The 23,627-nt window shown below is 47.6% G+C and overlaps 7 protein-coding genes across 7 annotated transcripts; 4 read left to right on the forward strand and 3 right to left on the reverse strand.

The window, feature by feature from the left end:
* Nucleotides 1–78: 78 nt before the first annotated feature.
* Nucleotides 79–4,136, forward strand: MGYG_03411 (hypothetical protein; the record flags this gene model as incomplete). The annotated part of the gene is made up of 3 exons (XM_003175841.1): nt 79–706; nt 780–2,909; nt 2,971–4,136. 3 exons carry the CDS (start codon nt 79–81, stop codon nt 4,134–4,136), a joined length of 3,924 nt encoding a protein of 1,307 aa, XP_003175889.1.
* Nucleotides 4,137–4,833: 697 nt separating this feature from the next.
* On the reverse strand, nt 4,834–7,397 carry MGYG_03412 (hypothetical protein; the record flags this gene model as incomplete). The annotated part of the gene is made up of 6 exons (XM_003175842.1): nt 4,834–5,670; nt 5,727–6,451; nt 6,515–6,895; nt 6,951–7,017; nt 7,090–7,166; nt 7,307–7,397. The coding sequence occupies 6 exons, from the start codon at nt 7,395–7,397 to the stop codon at nt 4,834–4,836; spliced, it is 2,178 nt and encodes a 725-aa protein (XP_003175890.1).
* Nucleotides 7,398–9,442: 2,045 nt separating this feature from the next.
* On the forward strand, nt 9,443–9,951 carry MGYG_03413 (hypothetical protein; the record flags this gene model as incomplete). Its single annotated transcript, XM_003175843.1, has 3 exons — nt 9,443–9,572; nt 9,677–9,788; nt 9,915–9,951. The coding sequence occupies 3 exons, from the start codon at nt 9,443–9,445 to the stop codon at nt 9,949–9,951; spliced, it is 279 nt and encodes a 92-aa protein (XP_003175891.1).
* Nucleotides 9,952–10,368: 417 nt separating this feature from the next.
* Nucleotides 10,369–11,774, reverse strand: MGYG_03414 (phosphoglycerate kinase; the record flags this gene model as incomplete). The annotated part of the gene is made up of 3 exons (XM_003175844.1): nt 10,369–11,135; nt 11,207–11,627; nt 11,709–11,774. 3 exons carry the CDS (start codon nt 11,772–11,774, stop codon nt 10,369–10,371), a joined length of 1,254 nt encoding a protein of 417 aa, XP_003175892.1.
* A 1,268-nt stretch (nt 11,775–13,042) lies between these two features.
* On the forward strand, nt 13,043–14,325 carry MGYG_03415 (zinc finger protein; the record flags this gene model as incomplete). Its single annotated transcript, XM_003175845.1, has 2 exons — nt 13,043–13,574; nt 13,646–14,325. 2 exons carry the CDS (start codon nt 13,043–13,045, stop codon nt 14,323–14,325), a joined length of 1,212 nt encoding a protein of 403 aa, XP_003175893.1.
* An 800-nt stretch (nt 14,326–15,125) lies between these two features.
* On the reverse strand, nt 15,126–19,863 carry MGYG_03416 (chromodomain helicase hrp3; the record flags this gene model as incomplete). Its single annotated transcript, XM_003175846.1, has 2 exons — nt 15,126–15,234; nt 15,293–19,863. 2 exons carry the CDS (start codon nt 19,861–19,863, stop codon nt 15,126–15,128), a joined length of 4,680 nt encoding a protein of 1,559 aa, XP_003175894.1.
* Nucleotides 19,864–20,876: 1,013 nt separating this feature from the next.
* Nucleotides 20,877–23,405, forward strand: MGYG_03417 (translation initiation factor RLI1; the record flags this gene model as incomplete). The annotated part of the gene is made up of 7 exons (XM_003175847.1): nt 20,877–20,896; nt 20,956–20,980; nt 21,131–21,533; nt 21,591–21,752; nt 21,805–21,901; nt 21,962–23,033; nt 23,100–23,405. The coding sequence occupies 7 exons, from the start codon at nt 20,877–20,879 to the stop codon at nt 23,403–23,405; spliced, it is 2,085 nt and encodes a 694-aa protein (XP_003175895.1).
* Nucleotides 23,406–23,627: the final 222 nt, after the last annotated feature.

Here is a 23,627-nt window from a genome sequence, read left to right on the forward strand (position 1 = left end):
CAATGCCACAGCGCCATCTCTCCCACTCCTAGCCTTTTCGCGGATGGGACAGATCTATTTCCTCTGGCTATTACGAAGATGTTAATAACACACAGGGGAACGAAGGTCGATATTGGCCCAAACACGCAGCACCCCGCCGTGACCGTCGCCATCAAATCGCATGGAGCTCAGCAACGAGCCAAAATCTCAACAACGGCCGCCCACAACGATGCCATACGGGATGAAGACGCGTTCGCAAGGCGATACTTAGCCTCCCAGAGCTCTATCTACTTCCGCAAACGAAAAACCTACCCTCGATCGTTCTTCTGGCGGGTCATTGACGACGGCACCTGTCTTGAGCTAAGAGCTGTTGATTTGACGAAGAGCTCCCAGGATCATCATGAATCGAATGTTGCTATTCGACTCGAGCTTGAAGATACCATCGTACCTCATGGCGTAGCTCTGGCGGACGTGGAGGGCCATGAATCACTTAGTGTTTTTGTTATGCTGAGATCAAAGCAGCTCTACACATTCGCAATGAGGCCGGAATACTTCCGGAAACCAGAGTTGATAGATGAAAACATAAATGATTGGTGCAAGACCTGCAGTCCGGCACCGTTGGGGTTTTCGTTTCCACATCGGTTATATGCTGCCTCGCCTTATGAGCTGTTTATTTCTCTTGATAGCGGATCTCTTTTGCGTCTGACGAGGAAAGTCGGTGATGATGGTATGCCTCTACTCTGACGTCCAGTTCTTTTCCTTTTTTGCTCAGTGTATAACTAATTGTGTTCGCTATTTAGGATCCCACTGGTTCCCCGTTACTTTTGATGAAAAGAGCTGGAGCTTTTCTTTACGCGGACTCGTCAAGTGGAGCGGCGAGCAGGCGGTGCAATACGATGGCAGGTTCCTGGACCCTAACACCCCTAATGCGATTGCAACAACCTCCGATCAGGCGTTTGTCTTTGTGGTCGGGCTAAACCACTCTTTAAAAGTTTGGAACCTAGCAAGCCAAAAGCTGGTTGGGTCAAAGGACTTGTTGAACCGAACTAGTCAATCCCAGGACGCTTCGCCCTTGACCTTGAACCCAGACGAATCCGCATTTATTCGAGTTTTTACTGCAGAGAGGGCAGCGGAGGGCAACATGTACTATGCTGTAACATACTCACCTCAGGATGATGGTCAGTTCAAATTTTGGGCTGTCGGGGGTGGAATTACAAGCCAATTGGTGATTGAGGACCTTTTCCCGGATTCAAAACTCCAACCTGCGGATCCAGACCCGTCTGGTAGTGTATTCTGGAACGTGGTTGACTTCCAAATCAAGTCAATGGATGAAGGCAGAAATATGGCACTTTGGGTCCTCTGGAAAAGTCATAACTCTTACCGACTTTACACCATTCATTTTGATTTGGTGGATCTGGCCAAGGTATGGAATACCAATTGGACAATGACATCGTTCACATTCCCTGGAAACAATGCACCCCCAAGCCCCGTGCGGTCCGATACGACAGATACACAGGAGAAATGGATTGAATATCTCTTTGCACCTGGGAGATACTCATCTGAAATTCTCAGGACTGCTTTGGCAATTTATCAGGATGCCTTGAAATTGAAACATACTCGCTCCTTGGGCAGTAAGTCGACGGCGTCATCACTACAACAGGATGTCTGCACAATAATAACTCAATCTGTCACGCTACGACAACTCCCGGATGCGGAAATGGACTTTTCAAAGTACTACAGAGACTTGGAAGCAAAGTGGCAACAATTCTGGCAGATTGTTGAAGATATCAACAAGAAGACACAAGAAGCGATAAGCCTTGCCTATGATGCATACAGTGACCTTCCCTGGTTAATATTCAGTGGCGGATCGGCTATCATTCGTGAATGTGATAGTACTGAGCTTATGCTGCACAATGATGGAGAGACTCTAGGCAATGGTATCGACGTCCTCGAAACGTGTTGGCCACATAGGAATATACCCCGTGAACTAGGGGAGCGCCCTGGCCAATCCGCAAGTCTTGCTAACCTCGCAATGACATTTCGAACACTTTTTTCAGCTGAACTTAGCGAGTCATGCCGGACAGCTTTGGATAACGAAATCTTTGCTGAGCCTTCGCTCTCCGCTGCAGAGAGAGTTGAGGCTTTCCATACCAACTGTGGATTTGCAGAATTCATTACTGAGGAATTGTTTGAAGCTGGCTGTGCAAATATCGAGGAAACTATTGGATATAAAGGCCTCACCACCGAAACATTCTTTTCCATCATTGATACACTACCTTTGAGTTTCCCAGGGAAGGACTCTGAACTCCAGTCCACAGCCTTTGGACGCAATGCAATAACCCACGGAGCTCAAGAGGTCCTAATCCAAAGCAGGCAAATCATACATGACCTGTTGCTTTTCGCCGTTTTTGTCGAAACTGAAGTGAATTTAGAGTCTGAGAACACTGAATTCGACGGACCTATGATCTTTAGTACATTAATTGACCTATTAAAGGAGTACGAGTTGATGATATGGCTAGCGACAAACGTGCGACCCAGACAGAAAAAGAACCGATCTGATACCACATCATCTGTTCGATTTGGTCCAAAGGCCTGTGAAGTCAACCAATGCACTACTATCCTAGAAGATCTATTCGCAATTCACATCAAGCCTCAACCTGCTGCAGGTGTTCCCCAGATGTACGCAATGACGCAGCAAATTCAAGACGTCATATCATGGGTTACGAGACAAGGGGAAGTGTCGCTTTCAAACATCTTGGTGTTTATCCAATGTGATCTTCTCGCTTCTGATAACCTCGAACTTGCATCTGATTTCCTTCGTTTTCAACCAAGTACTGCCTGGGCAACCTATGTCAAGGGACGATTATACCTAGCAAAATCTGATTTCGACACAGCAGCAGTTTACTTCCAAAAGGCTGCCTATCTTCTCTGTAAGTCGGTCTCTTGTTTTTTATTATAACGGAGCGTTTACTGATCGTTATGATAATATAGCCTATGGAAAAGCCGTTGGTAATCTCCATGAAATGTCTTCAAATCTTCTTGATATTGTGTCTGTGGATAACTTCTACAATGGGCTTCCGAGATATTTCCAGCACATTGTCAACCTTTTCGAGCTTTCTCGAGCCTTTATTCACGTCGCCGACTTTGCCAACCTCGCTCTTCAGGCTCTTGGATCTAGTCCAAAGAAAAACGAGACAGATCTTGAACATAAGAACCTTCGAAGTGACTTGCTTTCTCGGTTATTCCACGCTTCTTTGAAAACATGTCGATTTGATGATGCCTACTCAGCTCTTGCCAGATATACAGATCTTGCATTACAGAAGTCTGCGCTAACATCTCTTACCACCACAATCCTAACTGCCTATGGACCGGGAACAGTAGGTCTACAAAAGGTTCTCCGCCTCCCTCTTTCCTTGACTCCCCATCTATGCTCTCATGTCGATGATGTTCTGGCATCTCTCGCGAGCAAACAGTCACCCCTGGGACCTTCTATCAACCAAACAGTACCCTTGAGCGGTTGGCAGGGGACCCAAACCCCACCAGAATATCGTCGTGTCCTAAAAGCCTACCGAATTGCTCGCAACGACATTCGTGGAGCGGCAGAGATCTCGTATCAAACCGTTAGCCGGCTCAGGGATCTTAGAGACCGCCCAACTACCTCAAAAGTGAAGTTCTTCACACCAGAAGATGTTTCCAATGATCTGAACGAAGACGACATCGAGAGCAGAGAATTGCGAAACGAGCTTCTCTCCCTAATCAACCTCCTTGCTTGTATGGAGAAGAACGAAGCATACATTGTGGTCGAGCAATTTGATCCAGACGCAAATCGACGCGATAGCATAAGTTCAAACCTTCACCGATCAACTAGTAGCATTGACGACCCATTCACCACCTCTACTTCTTCCGCCCGGAACCCCTTTTCACACAGCTCTGATAGCCGCAAGATGAGTTTATCCAGTTCACCTACCCTGCAGAATCATAACTTGAGCCTGTCACGGTCATCGACTGAGCTGAAGATCAACCGTGCAAAGCGGATCGTCATCACGCTTGAAGATCTTCGCAAGGAGTATCAGATCGAGTTAGATCGAGTAAGCAGGATTCGAAGCGGAGACTGGGAATTTGGTGCAGTTGAAGACATGGAAATGGCAGGTGTATGATAACTTTGGTGTTTCATTAGTGGTTTTGTTTATCAATGCGGGATGGTCTGGTTTTAGGAATGTTGGTTTCAGTAGAATACTCCTTGATATTGAGCGTCGACAGTCAAGCAATTTATTTGATGCTAGATTATTTACTAAATTATCCTTTAATTGGTAACCAGCAAGCAACTTCTAGCAACCATTTCAACACGATATTGTCTAACCGAAAGTTCTATTCATATCAACAGCAACTGCGTAGGGAATCTACCCCGACCTGTCCGACCTCTGGGTCTGCAGAACTATTGCTTTTCTCAGAGCTGACTTTGAGAATGTGGTGGGACGACTATGCGACGAAACTATGAAGTAGACTCAGTGTGATGACGGTTATTGGGAATGAGAAACTAAAGTGAAGCAACCGGAGACTTCTAATGGAAGAAGAGTATTTGCCAGTCATGATCATCTAGAGATCCCAACGCATATATTGTGTGCATGTACGTATGTAGACGGCGGGCTTGGTGCAGTCGGAATAGATTTGGTAGTTAACCTTGATGATTGTAATATTAGCTCATATCGTGATAGACTCGTCTTGAAAAGGAAGAAAACAGCATTCAAGCCACTTCAGGATGGACAAATTGAAGATGGAGATGGATATATTGTAGCTCCAGATAACGATGTTAAGTACGTGACATAGGGTTGTCTACAAATGATCCGCGTACGTTTATTTTGTGTGGGCCTCCTCCCATTTGGTGATTGTCTCCTGTGCCGTGGTAACTTTCAGCCCAATACGAGCGTCTAACTCGTACGCCTCCCACTTGTATACTTTCTCCAGCCATTCTTTACACTCATGGACCTTTTGATCATCCTCGGCTGCACGGGTTGCTTCGTCTTCGTCTTCGGCGTGGCCGTCCCTCTCCGATGCCGGTATGGTGGTGGCACGGCCAAAAGATCGGTAACAGTGACGCTCCATCCATATATTCGCAGCCATCTCATAATGTGCTGACGGGCAGGTCCAGTCATCCTTATTCGAACCCTTGTAGAGAGTTCTGTCGTGACATAGAATCTCAGATTTCAGAATGGCCTTTGCCTCTGTATGCTTCCGCTGGGCTCGCAATAGAGAAGCCCTGAGAAGAGCCAATATGGAGTGTTCGTCGAGTGGCTCGGACGCCCATGTCTGGTTGCTCTCTGACCATGCTAGGTTTTGAAGTGCAACCTCCAACTGCTCGTCGGGCATACGGCTGTGCCCGTTCCAGAAGAAATTCATTTCTTCAATTGGTGATACGCCGACTGCATCAATGAAAGGGATGTTCCGCTCTTTCGCACGAGCTTCCCACTTTGCAATCTTGCGGGTTACAAAAACGTCGAATGGAAGTTGGCGAGCTAGGAATTTTTTCTTTCCTGCTTGAGATGGTGCTTTTTGGAAGAGTTCTTCGGCCTTTTTGGCATGCTCTTTCGCCTTCTCCGGTGATTCCTTGAGGTATTTGCGGTAAAGTTCTACGTGTGAGGCACCGGCAATGTAGAAATACAATGCCCTGGACCAGGAGTTGAGTTCCGAACACTGGTGACTGAAGTTAGTAGTCGTATAATGTGAGTTAGCAGCGGGAATTACGTTACCTCGATGAAGGACTCTGCACAGAGCTCGTACTGATGCAGATGCATGGCATCAATACTTCTCTCGAAAACGTGCAGAGCCTGTACCTGTTTCAGTGGACTCTTCTTTCCATTGCGAATCAGCCTCATGGCCTCTTCCACCTCTCTGTTTGCACTTCGCATCCTGGACTCTTCAAGGACCCAGAGTTGGCTGTGGGGGAAACGACTCCTCATATCTGCCAACAAGCTCTCAAGTCGGTTCATCGGATAGCCCTCAATATCTTCCACATTTCCATCAATAGGGTCAGGTAAAATATCGGCTGCACGCACGAAACTGTTGTAAAAGGCCAATAAAGTTAATGCAGAAATAGCTCCTGTCAACGTGTGAGACCGGCTGGCTTGCCAGAGCAGCCGTAGTCCTCGAGATCGGTCACCGCGGAAACCAATAATATACAGGATCCTGTTGAGAGCCGGAGGTACCATGGAGATGAATAGAAGTAGCATGCCGAAGCAGAGACTGGTTCCCGAGTGGATGAAGTGATCTACAGGGTGGGAGAAGATATCAACATCTTCGTCGGTATCAAGCTTGGCCTGAGGCCCTTCGGCTGCCTTGGAGACATCACTTTCACTTCCCAGAGTTAGTCGGGAAAGTCGTCTTTGTGAGCTTTCAAGGTTTTCATTGGTAATCTCCTCAAAGGTGGTAGTTGACATTGATTTTGGAAGGGGGACCTTGGTATCTTGTTTTGTTTCTGTGCAGCGTTAGCCATGAAAAAAAAACGATCTACGAGCAAGTCCTTATTTGAAAACCATACCATGCGATGAAGAGTCCGCAGCGTGAGTCGCGGATCTCGTAGGTTTGTCTAGATTGGGACTACCATTGGCAGAGTCGAATCGTGAATCGACTCCAAGGCTGAGGTTATTTTCTTTCAAGTATTTTTCTTCCATCTGAGCAATGCTATCAAGTGCAATATAAGCCTTTCTCAGCTTATAAAACGCCTTTATGCTCTCTGAAAAGCTCTCACTGAGCACCCCTACCAGGGCAGCCATGAGCTGGGCCATACATTGGCATAGCAAGTACTCTGTCCCAGGCGCATAGATAGCGGAGTGATAGGCGTTGACAGCATTTGCATTGTGCAGAGCTTTATGCTGGTCATTATAGGCACTTGTCTCTGCATCCATAAGCCTCGAAGCAGCTATAGAATGGTATTAGTATTGCAAACAAACAATATCCCCTAGAACAAGCCATACCTTGCCGCATAATATCTTGCTCCAAGCCGAGTGTAGCTCTAACAAACGTGACAATGCCTTTTCCTAGCTATATATGGTAAATGTCAGCAACTTCAATAGAGGAAGGATATATAGAAGAAGATATTGGACCGCTGCTTACCTTGTGGTATGATGAATCACCTTTATCCAGGTCTCTCTCTGCTGAATCAACATCATCATCCATAATATAGGCGGCAGCTTTCAGAAGACCGTTAGTAAGGTGAGAAAGTGGTATAAAATAAGTATAGAAGAATACCTTTTAACGCATGCTCAACTATAGAAGTAATACACTGTCAGCAGGAGTTTTTATAATAGTAGAAGCGGCGTAAGTAACGTACGGTCTTGAGACTCAGTCACAGCATCAAGAGACTGAGTAGATGCGCTTGCTGGAGCTGCCTTGGAGTACAGCCATGACCCTACTCGGAACATAGTGTCTGTCTCTTCACCAACTGGTCGCAAGCTTAACTGAGAGAAAATGGAGATAAATAGAAGATGAAAATAAAGCGATGAAGTGAAGCTGGTATCAAAGGGAGCAAAGAGGAATATAAAGAAGTATTTATGTGCGAGAAGCTAAGAAGGAGGAAAAAACCACTTTTAGGCACCCTTTTGGTATTGTATAGAAGATGAAGATAGAAAAGGACAGAATAGAAGAGGAGGAGGAAGAAGAAGAAAGGCTGCTCAAGGTAGAAGAGACCGCTTCACCTCATCACAGGCAAGGCAGCTTGTTATACAGATTCAATATAGAGCGGTATGTTGGCGCAGTCGTAGAAGTGTTATATAAATATATCGGTGAAGAAGGTTGAAGATGACGGAGTAGACTGCCGGACAGTAATACCAAGACGAAGACCGAGAGCGGAACTTATATTCTTTTTAAGGCCCCTATCCCTGCAGCATGGCCATGGATGGCTAGCATAAATTATGCGAGACGCAGCCTTGGGACCTCTCTGTCTCACTCCTTTGCTAGATGTCTGTCTGTGTCTTCTTTTTGGCTTCTTTTGTCTTCTCTCTCGCCCGTGGTCTAGGCAGGCAGCTCCGTATATAAATAAACACACACAAAAACACAAAACCAGAGGAAGAGCGAGAGAAAAGGCTCCCAGCAAAAAAAGAACGGGGAAGATGACGGGATCCAAGCCGGAGTCTCGGTCACGCCAAGGCTCGGAGGCGCGAGGAGTTACATAGTGTTTGTAGCGTTGTAAATAGATAGATACCTAGATGGCCAAAGGATTCGTTCGTGCTTCAATATGGGCGTTTGCCTCTTACTCGACCGGCCACTTTGTCCGCCATGCCTGCGTCCTTGCCCTGTCTGTGTACGTTGCTGTATCCTATATCCTATGTCCGGAACGGGCTGAGGCTGATTCCGGGAAGGTTTCGAAGTCGCAGGAAGGATTCAGACATGGAAGCCCCTTTACCACCGGCTTCTCCGGGTTTTCTCTGGACAGCCTCCTTTTCTCTTAGCTTCCTCTCGTTTGGCGTTTGGTCCCTGGATCTAATCAATCAAGCGATGAGATCCGCCGTACTACCAAGGCTTGCATGTTTGCTTCTTCTCCAGCTGTCTCTTGAAGCCGCCACAGGTACCTGCGAGGCCACGTGAGATGTCTCTTTGACTAAAAGACAAGGACAGAGCATTGAAGACGCGATAGGCCGGCTTCCTCTTATTGTTTAGACCTGTTTTCGACGGTTTAAGCTGTTGAGATCCTGTGTCCGGGCCGCCGTATACCTGTCGTCATGCAGCTAAACAACACCACGCATGCTACTAATTGAGGACAGCTAGCTGCGTCACCGTCACCGTCACCATCAACGGCAGTGCATACTCTGCGGTACATTTTTGGACGTACCCGTACTCGTCATCAAGACCAGGGAGAATCCGAGAATAGCTCCCCCTTGTTGTCTGCCATAGTAAAACTAGTTGATTTGAGACTCAACCAAACACGTAAAGTCTCGGCGGTCTCATCGGCCAAGCGCCTAATATCTGGCTGGCTCTGGTTAGCTTGCATCTCCTCACCTTAAGCATAATATTTCCTTACCTAGGGGGTCAGAATAGCTAGTTAGCAACCAAAAATAATACGGGAGCCGAGATACGACTGCTAAGGCCAGGCAAGGCTCCGCAGTCTCCCTCGACTCTGATCGATGACAGACGATGCACTGAATAACCCGCAAATAAGCAAATTCCCCTAGTCTACTAATGCATCCCAATGCCAGACTGAGATATCATTCAACAAAGATATCAAAATCTGTTCTGCTTGTAGTTGAAGCTGGAGCTGGAAGATCAGCCTGCGTGTAACTTGTTGGCTGTGCTTACATAAGCCACAGCTATCCCGCAAAGTCGCATCAACAGCAAAAGCCCAAAGAGAACCAACAAGTCCAGATATCAGCCAAAGTCTTCCCTCACGACCTCCAGATCCTTCGTTGCACGGTACCTGTGCTGGCCCGCTGGGAATAAACCTAGCTCTACCCCTTTTATAAACACAGCCACCATGTCGAGTCAGCCCGCCTCGCAGAGCGCTGCCAAACCCCAGTCGGCGGAGACAGCACAGTCAGAAAAGGCCCAGAATCCTTCTGCGCCTCTGGAAGAAGATGACGAGTTTGAGGACTTCCCGGTAGAAGGTATGTGCTTGTCCTTTCGTCATCCGAGTGATTATTTAGTTCTCTTCCTTTTTTTCTCTTGTGTTGGGGATCAGCATGCTTATACGTTGCCGTTGTGATTATAGATTGGCCTCAAGAAGAGGCAGAAGCTCCGAGCGGAGGGTCCGGCAACGACCATCTATGGGAAGAAAGCTGGGACGACGATGATGCGAGCGAAGATTTCTCTAAACAACTAGCGTGCGTACTCTTCCGAGCTCTGAATATACCCCTATATACCCCCTGCCTATGCCTGTTCGGTTGCAGCAACCATATATACATACAGTGCTTCATTTGCATAAATACTGACAAGCTGGTTCTTTATAGGGAGGAGATTAAAAAGGTCGAAGCTGCTAAGCGATGACCGGGCTGTTGTTAGGGAATAGGCTCTCATCTGTGCTGCTACCAGTTTTTCTCTTGTTTTCTCATCAGCCTCATGGTTTTCTTCAGCGGAGTTTAGGGACTTGGGGGTGTAAGTAAACAAAAATTTTATAGTGGCAATCAAATGGATTGACACGACATCTTGGTCACTTTCTGTTTCGGGCAATATTACTACTGTCGTTGCTAGTTTTATTGATAAAACCGTCTTCGGCCGGAGCCAGTGCTTTACTGAAAAATAACGTTGAACAATATTTTTCATTTGGATATATATATTTACTTTGGTTTAGGAAATTTTTGTTACATTAGTGTCTCTAGGGATGTCAACATAGCCCGGCGGCTGACTGAGCTAGGGAAGGAAGGCTGGGGGTTGCAAGATATAATGTCATACGTGAGAAGAGAGTCATTTGCTCGAAAGGGCAGAGACACCGGGCAGATCCTTGCCTTCAAGAAGCTCGAGAGAAGCACCACCGCCAGTCGAGACGTGGCTCAATTTGTCTTCAGCCTTAAACTTGGCGGCAACGGTTGCGGTATCACCACCTCCAATGATGACGATTGTTCCCTTTTGAGCAGCATCGACTGCAGAGGCGAGGGTGTCCTTGGTTGCTTGAGCAAAGGCATCGAACTCGAAGACACCTGGGGGACCGTTCCACAGGATAGTCTTTGCCTCACCAATGGCCTCCTGGAAGAGCTTGACACTCTCCTTACCGCAGTCAAGACCCATCCAGCCATCAGGGATACCATCAGCGTCAGTAGCATAGCCAACTTTGGCGTCAGCGGAGAAGTTGTCGCCAGTGACATAGTCAACTGGCAGGACGACCTTGACGTTCTTGGCCTTGGCCTTCTCCATGATGCCTTCAACCAATTTGCTACCTTCTTCATCGAACAGACTCTTGCCGATCTTCAGGTCGTTAAGTACCTTCTTGAAGGTGAAGGCCATACCACCACAGATAATGAGGCTGTTGACCTTGGTGAGGAGGTTGTCGATCAACTGGATCTTGTCAGAGACCTTGGCTCCTCCAAGGATGGCGAGGAATGGTCGCTGGGGGTTCTCAAGGGCCTTTGCAAAGTATTCCAACTCCTTCTTGACCAAAAATCCAGAGACCTTCTGTGGCAGATCGACGCCAACCATGGAGCTGTGGGCTCTGTGAGCAGTGCCGAATGCGTCATCTAAGAGTGAATGCGGGTTAGAACAGGTCTCTTGCTTTCTATCTAGACAGGAACAAGTGCAATTGACGTACTGATGTAAACATCTCCCAGAGCAGTCAGTCCCTTTCTGAAAGCCTCAACGGCACTTGGGTCGGCCTTGACCTTCTTGCCGGACTCGTCCTTAGAGCTTCCCTCCTCTTCAGCGTGGAAACGGAGGTTCTCCAGGAGGAACACCTGGCCATCACTGGCACCGGCAATGGCATCTTCGACCTTTTTGCCGACACAGTCGTCAAGGAAGGTGACAGGCTTTCCAAGGAGCTTCTCAAGCTCTGAAACAACAGGCTTGAGGCTGAACTTTGGATTGGGCTTGCCATCTGGTCGTCCGAGGTGGGACATGAGGATCACTGCTTTGGCACCGTTCTCGACAGCATACTTGATGGTTGGAAGGGCTCCAACAATTCTCTGGGGGTTGGTGACCTTGAACTCGGCATCGAGAGGGACATTAAAATCGACCTAGAAGGGGCAAGTTAGCTCTTATATCCTCATGCTTCTTCTATGACTGTGTTTGGTGGGGGGTGTTGTAGCTGGCCATACTCTGATCAAGGCCCTCTTGCCCTTCAGGTCGATATCGGTGATAGCTAGCTTGTTCGAGAGCGACATCTTGACACAATTGACGGGGTTCACTGGTGAGTAGTAATAAATTAATCGAGGACAAGAAGTTGTTGAAGTTGAATTGCAGGACAAGGGGCGGTTGGTGGGGTGATCTTTATATATAGAGGGGAGAAAAAGCCGCTTGCTATTTGTTTATGGCGGGGCGAGAGTCGGAGAGATGCGGGAGGTGATGTAATCCGTGACCAGGACCAGGGATATCAACTGGTATTTACTTTAAGAGAGTAGCGGACTTGTAAGACATGTATAGTTGATATAGAAAAGTTATCTTCTACTAGCTGTGGCGGGTTTATCTCCCGTCTATCTAAAGCTGGAGCTGCTCAGTGGCGAGGACGTCGAGCTTAACCAGCTCCTTCATATAGTAGTAAAATACGGAGTATCCTTTCAATCCTTGCGATTCTTCTCTTGTATAGCGCAATTGACTAGCGTTTGTGTCTGTTTAAAGGTCTGCAGCATGGTTAGTATCATTACGCGGCTGCAGCTTCACGGTACCAAGGCGGTGCTCGGCCCGGTCATCCAAACAGTCAGGCACAATAGAGAAAGAATGCCAGGACAGTAATGCTGTAGTCTATCCCTCTGGGAATCACGGCATATATATCGAACAGTCGTCGTGCTTCGGCTGTATTGCACGGTGGTCAGGTAGTCCAGCAAAGGAAGCGGAACGAAGCCATTCAGATGCCATTCTTATCAGATGTAATGGAGAAGCCTATATTGGTCTTGAGCAACGGTCAGTATATACCACAGTTTACTTTAAGAAGAAAAAAACGATGCTGTATGTGTGGAAGCCTCAGATCAAGTGTAAGTGAGATGTCAACATTCAATTCCACAGGTATTACCCTGGAAATTGTCGGTATTGCAGAACTCTCTTGTTATTCATCATCGGTGTGAGGAAAAAGGCAGTAAGCACTCACCAGTAAGATACATAAGATGCATGCATTTTGTATCAGTCTTCCTGAACGGTTTTCACGTTCGCTTCTTGCTCATGTCGAGTTTTCAAGTTGATATTTTCTTTCTCAGCCAAAAAGGAAAAAGAGACAGAGCTACTCGCTGACTAATATTTAAATCACGTGATAAAATTTAAAGTTCTCTCATTGGATATCGCGAAAGTCGAAGTCGAAGTCGCAGTTGAACGAGTTGAAAGTTGAACAAGCTGAAAACAACCAAGCAGAGTGAAGAAATCAAGTTGAAAGCCTCATCTGAAAGATAGCCTGTTGCTATTCAAGAGCTGCGTCCCCTAACTCTCACCATTCGATCCCACGATGGCCGAATCACCAGCCTCGCCTCTCTCCTCTCTCGCGTCAGAAGAGTTCCCAGAAGACGTCAAGTTCGAAGACCAGGGACGCTCCCGTTCCAACTCGCCTCCTCAGGTGCACCCATCAAAGCGCCGTAAGACGGGGGTGTCTACATGGGACCACCATACCCCGATATCTTCAGTCAATGATGACCTTCCGCCACCGTCTCCGGTCGCTTCTATATCGTCAGACAGCTCCGGCGCGATACCAAATTCCCCCGGTGCAATGGCGATCCTTGGCCCGGAAGAAGACTACAGCGGTGCCGGGAGGGACCACATCACAGCCTGTCTTTGGGAGGGCTGTAGCGCAAAGGACTTTGTAGATATGGATGCGCTTGTCAAACATATACACGACGAACATATCGGATCTCGGCAAAAGAAGTATCTATGTGAATGGGGCGACTGTGCCAGGAAGGGGCAGGCTCATGCAAGCGGGTATGCCTTGCGGGCCCATATGAGAAGCCATACCAAAGAAAAACCATTTTATTGCGCATTGCCCGGTAAGTAGTGTCATAAAATCGTCTATTTCATTATGTCTGGCATTATTCTAATTCAAGACCGAGTCCATTAGAGTGTGATCGTAGCTTCACGCGTTCCGATGCGCTATCGAAGCATATGAGGACAGTTCACGATACTGATGCCTTAAAATCGCTCGATGCCCTGGCAAAGCAACATGCCAACCCGACGGCATCCACTGCCCCCAAACCTCCTCGAATTAAATTAAAGCTGGCACCCCGGAAAGAAAATGATAACAGCGAAAAGCAAGACGGGTCGGAGCAAAAGGGGGACCAAGGGAAAGCAAAGGAACAGAGCGACGTACCGGTTTTCGACCCGGAAATTGGTTTTGATGAACATGAGCTTGCGATGCCGCTAGAGCAACTTGCACGCCTGATACGTCGACAGATCCATTGGGCAGAACAGGAATCCAGAACCCTGGAGAAAAATTGGGAATTGATAAAACCTCAAAGAAAACGGACCTGGAAGGAAAAGGAGCTTATTCTAGATGATCTTATCCACAGTGAGATTCGTGTCTATGGTACCCCGATGACCGTGGAGCAAAGGCCGTCTAGTCATGGTGGTATGCGCAAGTTGTCACCAATGCCTGCTACGGCAGATCAGGCGGACGCACCGCCACCGGATAAAGATGGCCCAGAAGAAGCTGGTGGTGATGATGAACAGCCCGAGAAGCAGTCACGGCCGCAAACCCAGGCATCCGAAGTGAAATCTCACAACGATGATGATCGGGTGTAATTAATATAGTAGGAGTGTACGATTCGGTTGGCGATTAATTTTATGATACCTTTTACCTTCATTTTGTTTCTACTTATCTACTATCAATACCTTCATCTCGCTTCTTTGGAGCGTTTGCTACTATTACGAATAATGCTACTTCGGCCTTTTAAATATTGAATCCAGAGCAGAAGCCATGTCATTGATTTGAATTAATAGAAAAGACTAGCTTATATTGACTGCTCTCGAGTGTTTTTGTCAAAGCAACTCTACTGGTGAATATGTATACCTCCCGGCCTCATTGCTCATAAGCTTCAACCCTCCCCTCAAATCAAAACCCCCAGAGAAACAAAAAAGGTGATTACGGCTTTTGAGAAACATGAAAGAAATCAACGTAAAAAGCAATAGAAAAACGTGGCTCATCTAGAAATACATGTGATCCAGGCAAGGCTATGGGTGAACATAACATCAACGGAGACGAGGGAAAAGCAAACAGGGAAAGAAGAAGCAAGAGAAGCCGGGAAAATTATATCGAATCAACCCTGTTTCTTCCAGGACAGCTTATACCACATTAGGAAGAAACAGCATAAACGCCGTTCACAAATGCAAGCAAACTCCGGCTGCTCCAAGCCAGAGAACCAAATAAAAGGCGAATAAAAGGCGAATAAATGGGGATAAAAAGTAAATATAGATGACAGGGATATAGAATATGGTAAGATGGTGAAATGATATCCGGTAGGAATGGGGTCGAATATTGTGTAAGTTGGGTGGCATATAGATAATTTGGCGAAAGGTGAATGAAGGGGAAGAATATAGTGACGTTAATTCGAGGTTTCAGTTGCTTTCTCGGCGGCTACTAGCCTGCTGTACATGTTGAGAAGTGCACTTCCGGGAGTTCCTTTGTTCGGCCAGTAAGCAGCACAGTAATCCCTGCGCATAGGTTAGTATAATTAATTTATTCGAGTGATGATAAAATGTAAAAACGAACCATAATCTCCCTTCAAGCGAAGCCGCAGCTTCTTGACCATTAAGAATACCACGAATGAAGTCTCCAATCATCCGTAGCAATCGGCGGAGTTCGGCAGCTCGCTCTGGTTTGCTTGGAATGCTTTCCTTGGTGACCTGCGACACTCGCCTCAAATGCTCGCGGATAGGCTTGAAGATGCTTCGAAGCATATTGTCACCACCCATCGGAGTGGATGTAGTGCGATCATCACTACGACGGCGGTGTGCTTCTTCCTTAGAATATCTCCGTGCTTTATCTGAATCGATTGGCTTCCCGTGATCTCTATTTCGGTCTCGATCCCGGTGGTCTCGTAATGGGGTATGAGATCCATCAGCACTATCTCGACTGCCACGATTTTGCATACGCCGCCTTGACTTTTCGCTTTCTCTGCCTTTACGTGGGAGAGATGGGGCAGGAGAAGCAGAAACGGTTCGATGTGCATTCCGAGAGCTGATCTTCTTATTATTCCGGTGGTGGTTTTCCAGGGCTTTCCTTGCCGCGGCGTTGGAACCATTGCTGGCTTTGGCTTTAAGAACCGATATGAGGTAATCTGCTCTTCGAACCAGATGTACAGCTCCGGGAGATTTCGACCCTTCACCCTTACCGCTCAGCCGCTCTTGCTTGCGGTCGACGCGGTGCTCATCAAGGAAGAATTTATCTCCCAGGCCTAGCTCGGGATCATCACGAATCTGTGTCCATGCTCCGTAACCGTGACGAGCAATGCCCAGGCACAACATTCCATCTTCTCGAGCGCCCCATGAGCAGGAGTAGTCAGCACCCTTAGTGGCTTCCGGTACACGGAAACTTGTTATATCCTGTAAATTGGATGTAGCCTCCCGTAGAAGACGCATTTCTCCAGGCCGACTAACGATGGTTTCTGCATTGATGCGTTTGACGCCTTTGTGATCGAAAAGAATTGCCTTCCGCTCCTTTTTAGTGAAGCTCTTACCCTCACGTTCAAGGGCACGGATTCTGTCGTTTTCCTCCTGCTCAAGAGCAGTGGCCTTCTCAATGACTTCGTTGAGAGCGTCTTTGACAACAGTAGCATCACGGTTCACGAGGCGTGCTTCCTTGATGATTTCTTCCTCGCGATCCTTCATGTCACCGTATCTCAGGTATGCACGGATGAGATGTCGGTATTCTTTCTCATTTAGGGGTGCACTGGGATCTGGGCCTTCGGCATCCGACATTATCTCAGCATCGATATTCACTTGTTGGCGAGCTCGCCGCTTGGCTTTTCGCTCTTCACGCTCATCACTAATCATTAGGTTGGAGTTGGAGTTTTCAGCAGGCTCCTCTTTCGGGGGACGTCTCTGAGCTTCTAGCTCTTCCTCTGCCTTGACCTTCTCCAGGTATTCCTTTGGAATGATATCGTCCCATGAAAGATCGTCGAACTTGACATCCACATATTGGCATTCGTTGATAAAGTCGATTCCTCCGCTAACTTCAATAGCATCTTCCTCGACAGTCTTGTGTTCTTCAGCATTGGCAAGAACAGCGTCAATATCAAGTTCTTCAAGTTTCTTCTGATTATCAGACTGCTCAAACATTCGTTGTCCACGCTGTTTGAGAATCCGTGAGATATCATCGAACGAAGTAGGTTCATTGACATGATGACCGGCTTGTGCGAGCTTGTTCTTGAGACTATTAGCTTCGTTGTCGGTAACACCTCTTTGGATTGTGATGAACTCCAGCAACAGCTTATTTCTCGCTCTTTCCAAGACCTCCTCTTCCACAGTGTCCTTAGAGACCAGACGATATACGCTGACGGGTTTGGTTTGTCCTATACGGTGAGCTCGCGCCATAGCCTGCAGATCGGCCTGTGGGTTCCAGTCCGAATCGAATAATATAACTGTATCGGCTGTCATCAAATTAATACCAAGGCCACCTGCACGGGTCGAGAGTAAAAAGGTAAAGTCGGTACTGCCGGGGGCGTTATAATGTTCAATGGCAAGACGACGAGGGCCAGCAGCAATGGTACCGTCCAGACGCTGATAGTTGAAACCACGAGCATCCATATAGTTAGCCAAAATATTCAACATTCGAACCATCTGACTGAAGATTAGCACACGATGGCCATCGTTCTTTAGTTTGGTGAGAAGCTGATCGAGGACCATCATCTTTCCGCTACTAGTGACGAGGGCTTTAAGTTGGTCTTCTCGCCGTGTGCTTCCTCCAGCCTGGTCTTCGGGGCCCCAGAACATGAATGGATGATTACTAGCTTTTTTCAGCTCCATCATGATGTTGAGCAGGGATGGTTTGGGACCCTTGCCACCATGGTTAAGTGCGTCATAATTTTTGGTCAGGATGTTTTTATAAAGTTCGAGCTGGACATCGGATAGTTCAACGCGAATGATCTTTTCGGACTTTGGTGGAAGCTCACTCTCAACCTTTGATTTGGTTCGACGAAGCATGTATGGTTGGATGGCTTGGGTCAGGTCAGCCAGCTTTGCACTGGCAGCTTCGGAGTTCAGGTCCATGTTCTCGTCAATTTCGATAACGCCTGGATTGAGGAAATCCATCAAGGCAGAGAGTTCTCCAAGATTGTTTTGGACAGGAGTTCCGGTTATAAGAAGCCTACAAGACGACTTGAAATCAAGTAGTTTGGTATATAGCTGTGAGTCACGATTCTTCAATCTATGTGCTTCATCAATTGCCATAAATTGCCATTTGATTTGGTTTAAAAAGCTTGCGTCTTGAAGAACATATTCATAAGTGGTGAGGAGAACATTGAATTTAGGACGTTTCAAATTGCCATCAGTCAAAAGCTCGTAGTCTTTGATGATCCTTCGAGCAGGCTCAGGGCCACTGTAGACAATGTAATTGACGTCCGGTGTCCAATAGTCAAAAGTCTCGCTCCAGGCCGGCATTGTACTTAATGGAACGATGACGATGAATGGGCCCTGCTGCTGTCTGACATGCCGTAGCCAGTTGATGAATGCTACTGTCTGGACAGTTTTTCCTAGGCCCATTTCGTCAGCAAGGACAACGTTGCGGCCGCGAACCCAGTTGTAAGCAAGGAAGTTGACTCCCTTGATTTGAAACTCCTTGAGTTGACCGTTTTGTATAAAGTCTGGGTTGGTATGTATAGGTTCAAACTTAGAGCGGGTTGCAGGATTAGACTCTGCTCTGGAGGAGATCGGGGGGTGCGAGCAGCGGTCGAGGTAGGCATCAATTTGGGCTTGAGCCATATTGCTTATGAGGCTTCCTTCTTCCCATGTACAGCCATCATAAGGTAGACGTTTCCATTTGATATAGTACTCAGTGGCACCATCGACTTCGCGGGAGCCGATGACACGTTCGACTTGTTTGAAGTGGTCAATTTTCTCTATATATCGTTCGCGGTCAAGACTCCATTTCTCTCGCTCCTCTGGAATTACGTCTGGATCTCTCATGAAGATGATCTCTTGTTCAATCTCCCTCCGGATATAGTTGTCTAGACGTCTGATGCCGCGGCAGTTAGCAAGGGTATCGACTGTTTCCCAGGATGCGTGGTAATGTGCTAAACCCTGCCACTTGGTGTAGTACTCGCAGTCACGGCGGCCTAGATCGGGCTTTTCAAGGTCTACACCTTCCTTGAAGCGATGATAAAGGATCTTGTCGATGGCTGGTGTATTGTCATCGACGGTATATGCCCATTCTCCGGGAGTACCTTCCTCGTACTCGTCTTCAAACATGTTATCGTCACTTTCTTCGTTGTAGTTACAGACCTTGTTAGCCCGCCGTGTTGAGAAGCGGACTTCACCATGTGTCGGTATGTAGGAGTTTTTCAGGTTATTTTGGTTGTTCCGTCGTTGCTTTTTGCCCTGTCGACTACGACGCGGGCCTTCGTACGCGTCACTATCAGATTCAGACGACGACTCAGGCATCTGGACTGGGGAAGGACGGTCAGAGGCACGGCCGGGACGACGTCGTTTTGGGGGTGGGGCAACATCAGACTCGGAGGCAGAGGATTCTTGATCCAGCCGTCGAGTTGGACGAGCGCGTCCACTCCGTCGTAGGCCGTAGAGAGTAGGGTTGTTTCTGATATATTCCTCTTCATCAACAGAGGATTTGCGTTTGACTCCCCTTTTCGAGCCCGGCGAGGACGAAAACATCTCTGACGGAGGGGCATCTACGCCGTTCTCCATCGTGAATTCGGCAACGTCCTCGCCAGCCGCGTCTTCTGAGTCCCCAGTGCTTTCATCATCAGAAGGATGGTGTGAGCTCATCCCGGCATCGACACCGTTGACACTCTCATCATCTTCATCATCGTTTACCGAAGCTGCATCCTCTTCGGCATTCATAGATTCATGGGAGGCATCGGAGTCGTCCATATTTTCAGGATTGCAGGGGAACATCTCGCCATCACTAGGCGCATCTGGCATGGGAACATTATCGTGAAGCCCGTAGGCAGGTGGTGAGCGTAGAGGACTATGTCCGTTACGTATATCGAGGGGGAGGGTGTTCGGGATCACCACGGTCGAGGCTACATTTTGGTCGCAATTAGCATTGAGCAGGCAATTGCAGTCAAACGCGGGAACAAAGCGCACAGAAAGACAGGCGAGGAGCATATGGCCAGTTATTATTGTATTTTAGGTAGCTATAGCTCCTCAGGGAGGCATAAGAACGCGGGGATAGATGGGGTCTGATGTATTTATAGATGAAATTTGATGGAAATGGGGATGGATGAACGGCTGTTCAGGACGACCAGCGCGTGAATATGGAGGCCATCCCAGGCAGACAGAGAGGCAGAAGCAGTTATACAGACAGCAGCAGCGACAGCAGCGAGCTCCAGAAGCTCGACTCTCATACAAGGAGCCAGAGGAATAGGGGGGGTGGGTGCTTGGTGCTGGGGGTGTTCAACTATGAGAAGCACACGGCCGGGGGTGGTATCTCTCGCTCGCTGTAGAAGACGGACACAGAAAACCACTTACGATCCATAACGTGGTAGCCCCCAGGCGCGACCGGGGACCTGCTGGGCGGTTCAGCGTGTCGACGAAGCAGAGGTGGCCGGCGAAAGGGCGCTGTGTTGCTGGTCTTCTATTAAAGGTCGTTTCGTCGGTGGTCTTTTTTTGTCCTGGCGGCAGAAGGACGAAGCAAAGGAAAAAAAAAGGAAGAAGAGGTGGAAAGGTTGGGCGGCCGTTGTCTTTGCCTGATGCGGCTAGACTCGCTGAGTAAGCGCTGAGTCATTAGACTAGATTAGTCAGTGCTGAGTCAAAGCTTATGTCATAGTGACTAAGCACGATACACGAATCACAGGCCGCGGATAAGTAAGAAGAAAAGCCTAAATAAAAAAAAAGACACAAACAACTCGACGCTTGCTCGTTTCTTCGTTCTTCCTTCATGTCCACCACTAACTCCAGCTTCCAAGTTGAACAGCCGCATTCTTATCCTCGTCAAGAGACCCTCCGCCTCTGGGTAAGAAAGGTCGAGGAGCTGTCAGTCGGGTCGTTTTGGCTACCGGGCGGACTCGATAAACGCTGGTGGAACACACTTTTTTCTTTTCTTCCTATTCTGCCCCTCCACAAATCAATTTATCTACTTTCGGGATACCTATAGACGGCAGCATTCACAGCCATCCACCATGTCTGATAAACTGACTAGGTATGTTATAGATATTGCCGTGCTGTTAGAAATTATATTAACTCTTCTTTTCATTATAGGATTGCTATCGTTAACAGCGATAAGGTATCTATACCATACCCCGCTATAAATATTATACCTTTGCTTAGATACAGGCTCTAACGCTGGAATATTTGCGCGTATAACAGTGCAAACCAAAGGTTAGTGGGCTTGAAATATGTCTAATTGGATGGTCATCTAACTAACATTACATAGAAATGTCGTCAGGAATGTAAGAAGTCTTGTCCGGTTGTCCGTACCGGCAAGCTTTGCATCGAAGTTGCGCCAGACTCGAAAATCGCGTTTATTTCAGAACGGCTGTGCATTGGTTGTGGTATCTGCCCGAAGAAATGTCCATTCGGTGCAATTCATATCATCAACCTGCCTACCAACCTGGAGTCTCAGGTCACCCACCGTTACTCAGCCAACAGCTTCAAGCTTCACCGACTCCCTATGCCACGCCTGGGTCAGGTTCTTGGATTGGTCGGAACAAACGGTATCGGAAAGAGTACTGCACTCAAGATTCTTAGTGGAAAGCTGAAGCCCAACTTGGGTCGATATGACAACCCACCAGACTGGGAGGAGATCCTAAAGTACTTCCGTGGATCCGAGCTTCAAAGTACGTTGCTTCTACAGTGACTCGAGAAGTAAAGAAGATTCTAACAACTGCCTCAAGACTACTTCACAAAGGTCCTGGAAGATAATCTTAAGGCCGTCGTCAAACCTCAGTATGTCGACCAGATCCCTCGAGCCGTTAAGGGTCCGGTAAAGGAGGTCGGTGCTCTCCTAGAGGCACGTGCTCAGATGGACAATATGGAGCATGTCATGGATGTTCTAGGTATGTAAAATTTCATGTCTAGGCTGAATCTATTCTAAACCCCTTTTTTTAGAACTCCAGCAGGTCAAAAACCGTGAGATCGGTCTCCTCTCTGGTGGAGAACTCCAGCGTTTTGCCATTGGTCTTGTCTGTGTTCAGCAAGCGGACGTGTAAGTTAACCTTGATACCCCACAGCCAAAAAAGCAGAAGATGATCTAATATCAGACCAGTTACATGTTTGACGAGCCTTCTTCCTACTTGGATGTCAAGCAGCGTCTTGCTGCTGCACGTATGATTCGCGAACTTCTTCGACCAGATGACTACGTTATTGTCGTCGAGCACGATTTATCCGTTCTAGACTACCTCTCTGACTTTATTTGTGTTCTGTACGGTCGTCCTGCCGTATATGGTGTGGTCACACTCCCGGCCTCAGTCCGTGAAGGTATCAACGTCTTCCTTGACGGCCACATCCCAACCGAGAATCTTCGTTTCCGTGAAGAATCTTTGACATTCAGAATCGCCGAAGCTGGCGACGATATTATGATCGACAAGGATAGAGCCTTCAGCTATCCAAAGATGGAGAAGACACTTGGAAACTTCCACCTTAGCATCGAGAGCGGTCAGTTCACAGACTCCGAAATCATTGTCATGATGGGAGAAAACGGAACTGGTAAAACTACTTTCTGTAGAATGTTGGCTGGTGCACTCAAGCCAGACGGTGGCCAGAACGTTCCTCCAATGAACATCAGCATGAAGCCACAAACTATCACACCCAAGTTCCAAGGCACAGTTCGACAGCTCTTCTTCAAGAAGATTAAGGCTGCCTTCCTGTCCCCACAGTTCCAGACTGATGTATACAAGCCACTCAAGCTTGACGATTTCATTGACCAGGAAGTCCAAAACTTGTCTGGTGGTGAATTGCAGCGTGTTGCTATCGTCTTGGCTCTTGGTATGCCAGCTGATATTTACTTGATTGACGAGCCAAGTGCGTACCTGGATTCCGAACAGCGTATCGTCGCTGCCCGTGTTATCAAGAGATTCATCATGCACACCAAGAAGACCGCCTTCGTCGTTGAGCACGATTTCATCATGGCCACTTATCTCGCGGACCGTGTCATTTTGTTCGAAGGAGCTCCCTCCATCAAGTCAAAAGCAAACAAGCCCGAATCTCTCCTCACCGGATGCAACAGATTCCTCAAAAACTTGGATGTTACGTTCAGACGTGATCCGAGCACTTATAGACCACGTATCAACAAGCATAACTCCCAGCTTGATCAAGAGCAGAAGTTGAGTGGAAACTTCGTAAGTTTTGACCGCGCTAACCACATTTTATTTCGTATCTAACATTGTTCTAGTTCTTCTTGGAAGAAGAGAGTTGAAAAGGTTGTCCCACAGAAAAATCGCCATGATGGTCATAATCGTCGATGGCCACACTGGCAGGAGAACTACTGGAGAGTTGTCAGGAATCGCCTCTTGAACGGTGTCAGTATTTCCGGCCCACATGCCGGCCAAGGATGGCGTACCGTCCAGTTCTTCGGAGAGGAAACGTCGTATGGTGATGACGATGACGATGACGATGACGATGATAACGCGTCGATGACTCGAAGGATTTTCCATGCGCCGGATAACCTGCACGATTCTTTGAATACTTGTGACAGGACTGACTGTTCATGATTTCTATGCAACGCCCTTCCACAAATGCCATGCAATGTGGAAAAGAGGCGTCCGGTGATGGTTATGGGGCTCCCAGTGTCCATTGAGGCTCTACTATGTGATGGCAAGGCGCACACTCAGTAGCAGCCCTAAGAGTTCAAGAAGCTGAGAAGGATAAAACAAACAATTTGTAGTCTTTTTAAACGTCCCTTTCCTCTCTTTTGTACTTGTACTGTTATCACA

The sequence above is a fragment of the Nannizzia gypsea genome, genomic scaffold, assembly GCF_000150975.2.
Source record: "Nannizzia gypsea CBS 118893 supercont1.2 genomic scaffold, whole genome shotgun sequence".
NCBI lineage: Eukaryota > Fungi > Ascomycota > Eurotiomycetes > Onygenales > Arthrodermataceae > Nannizzia > Nannizzia gypsea.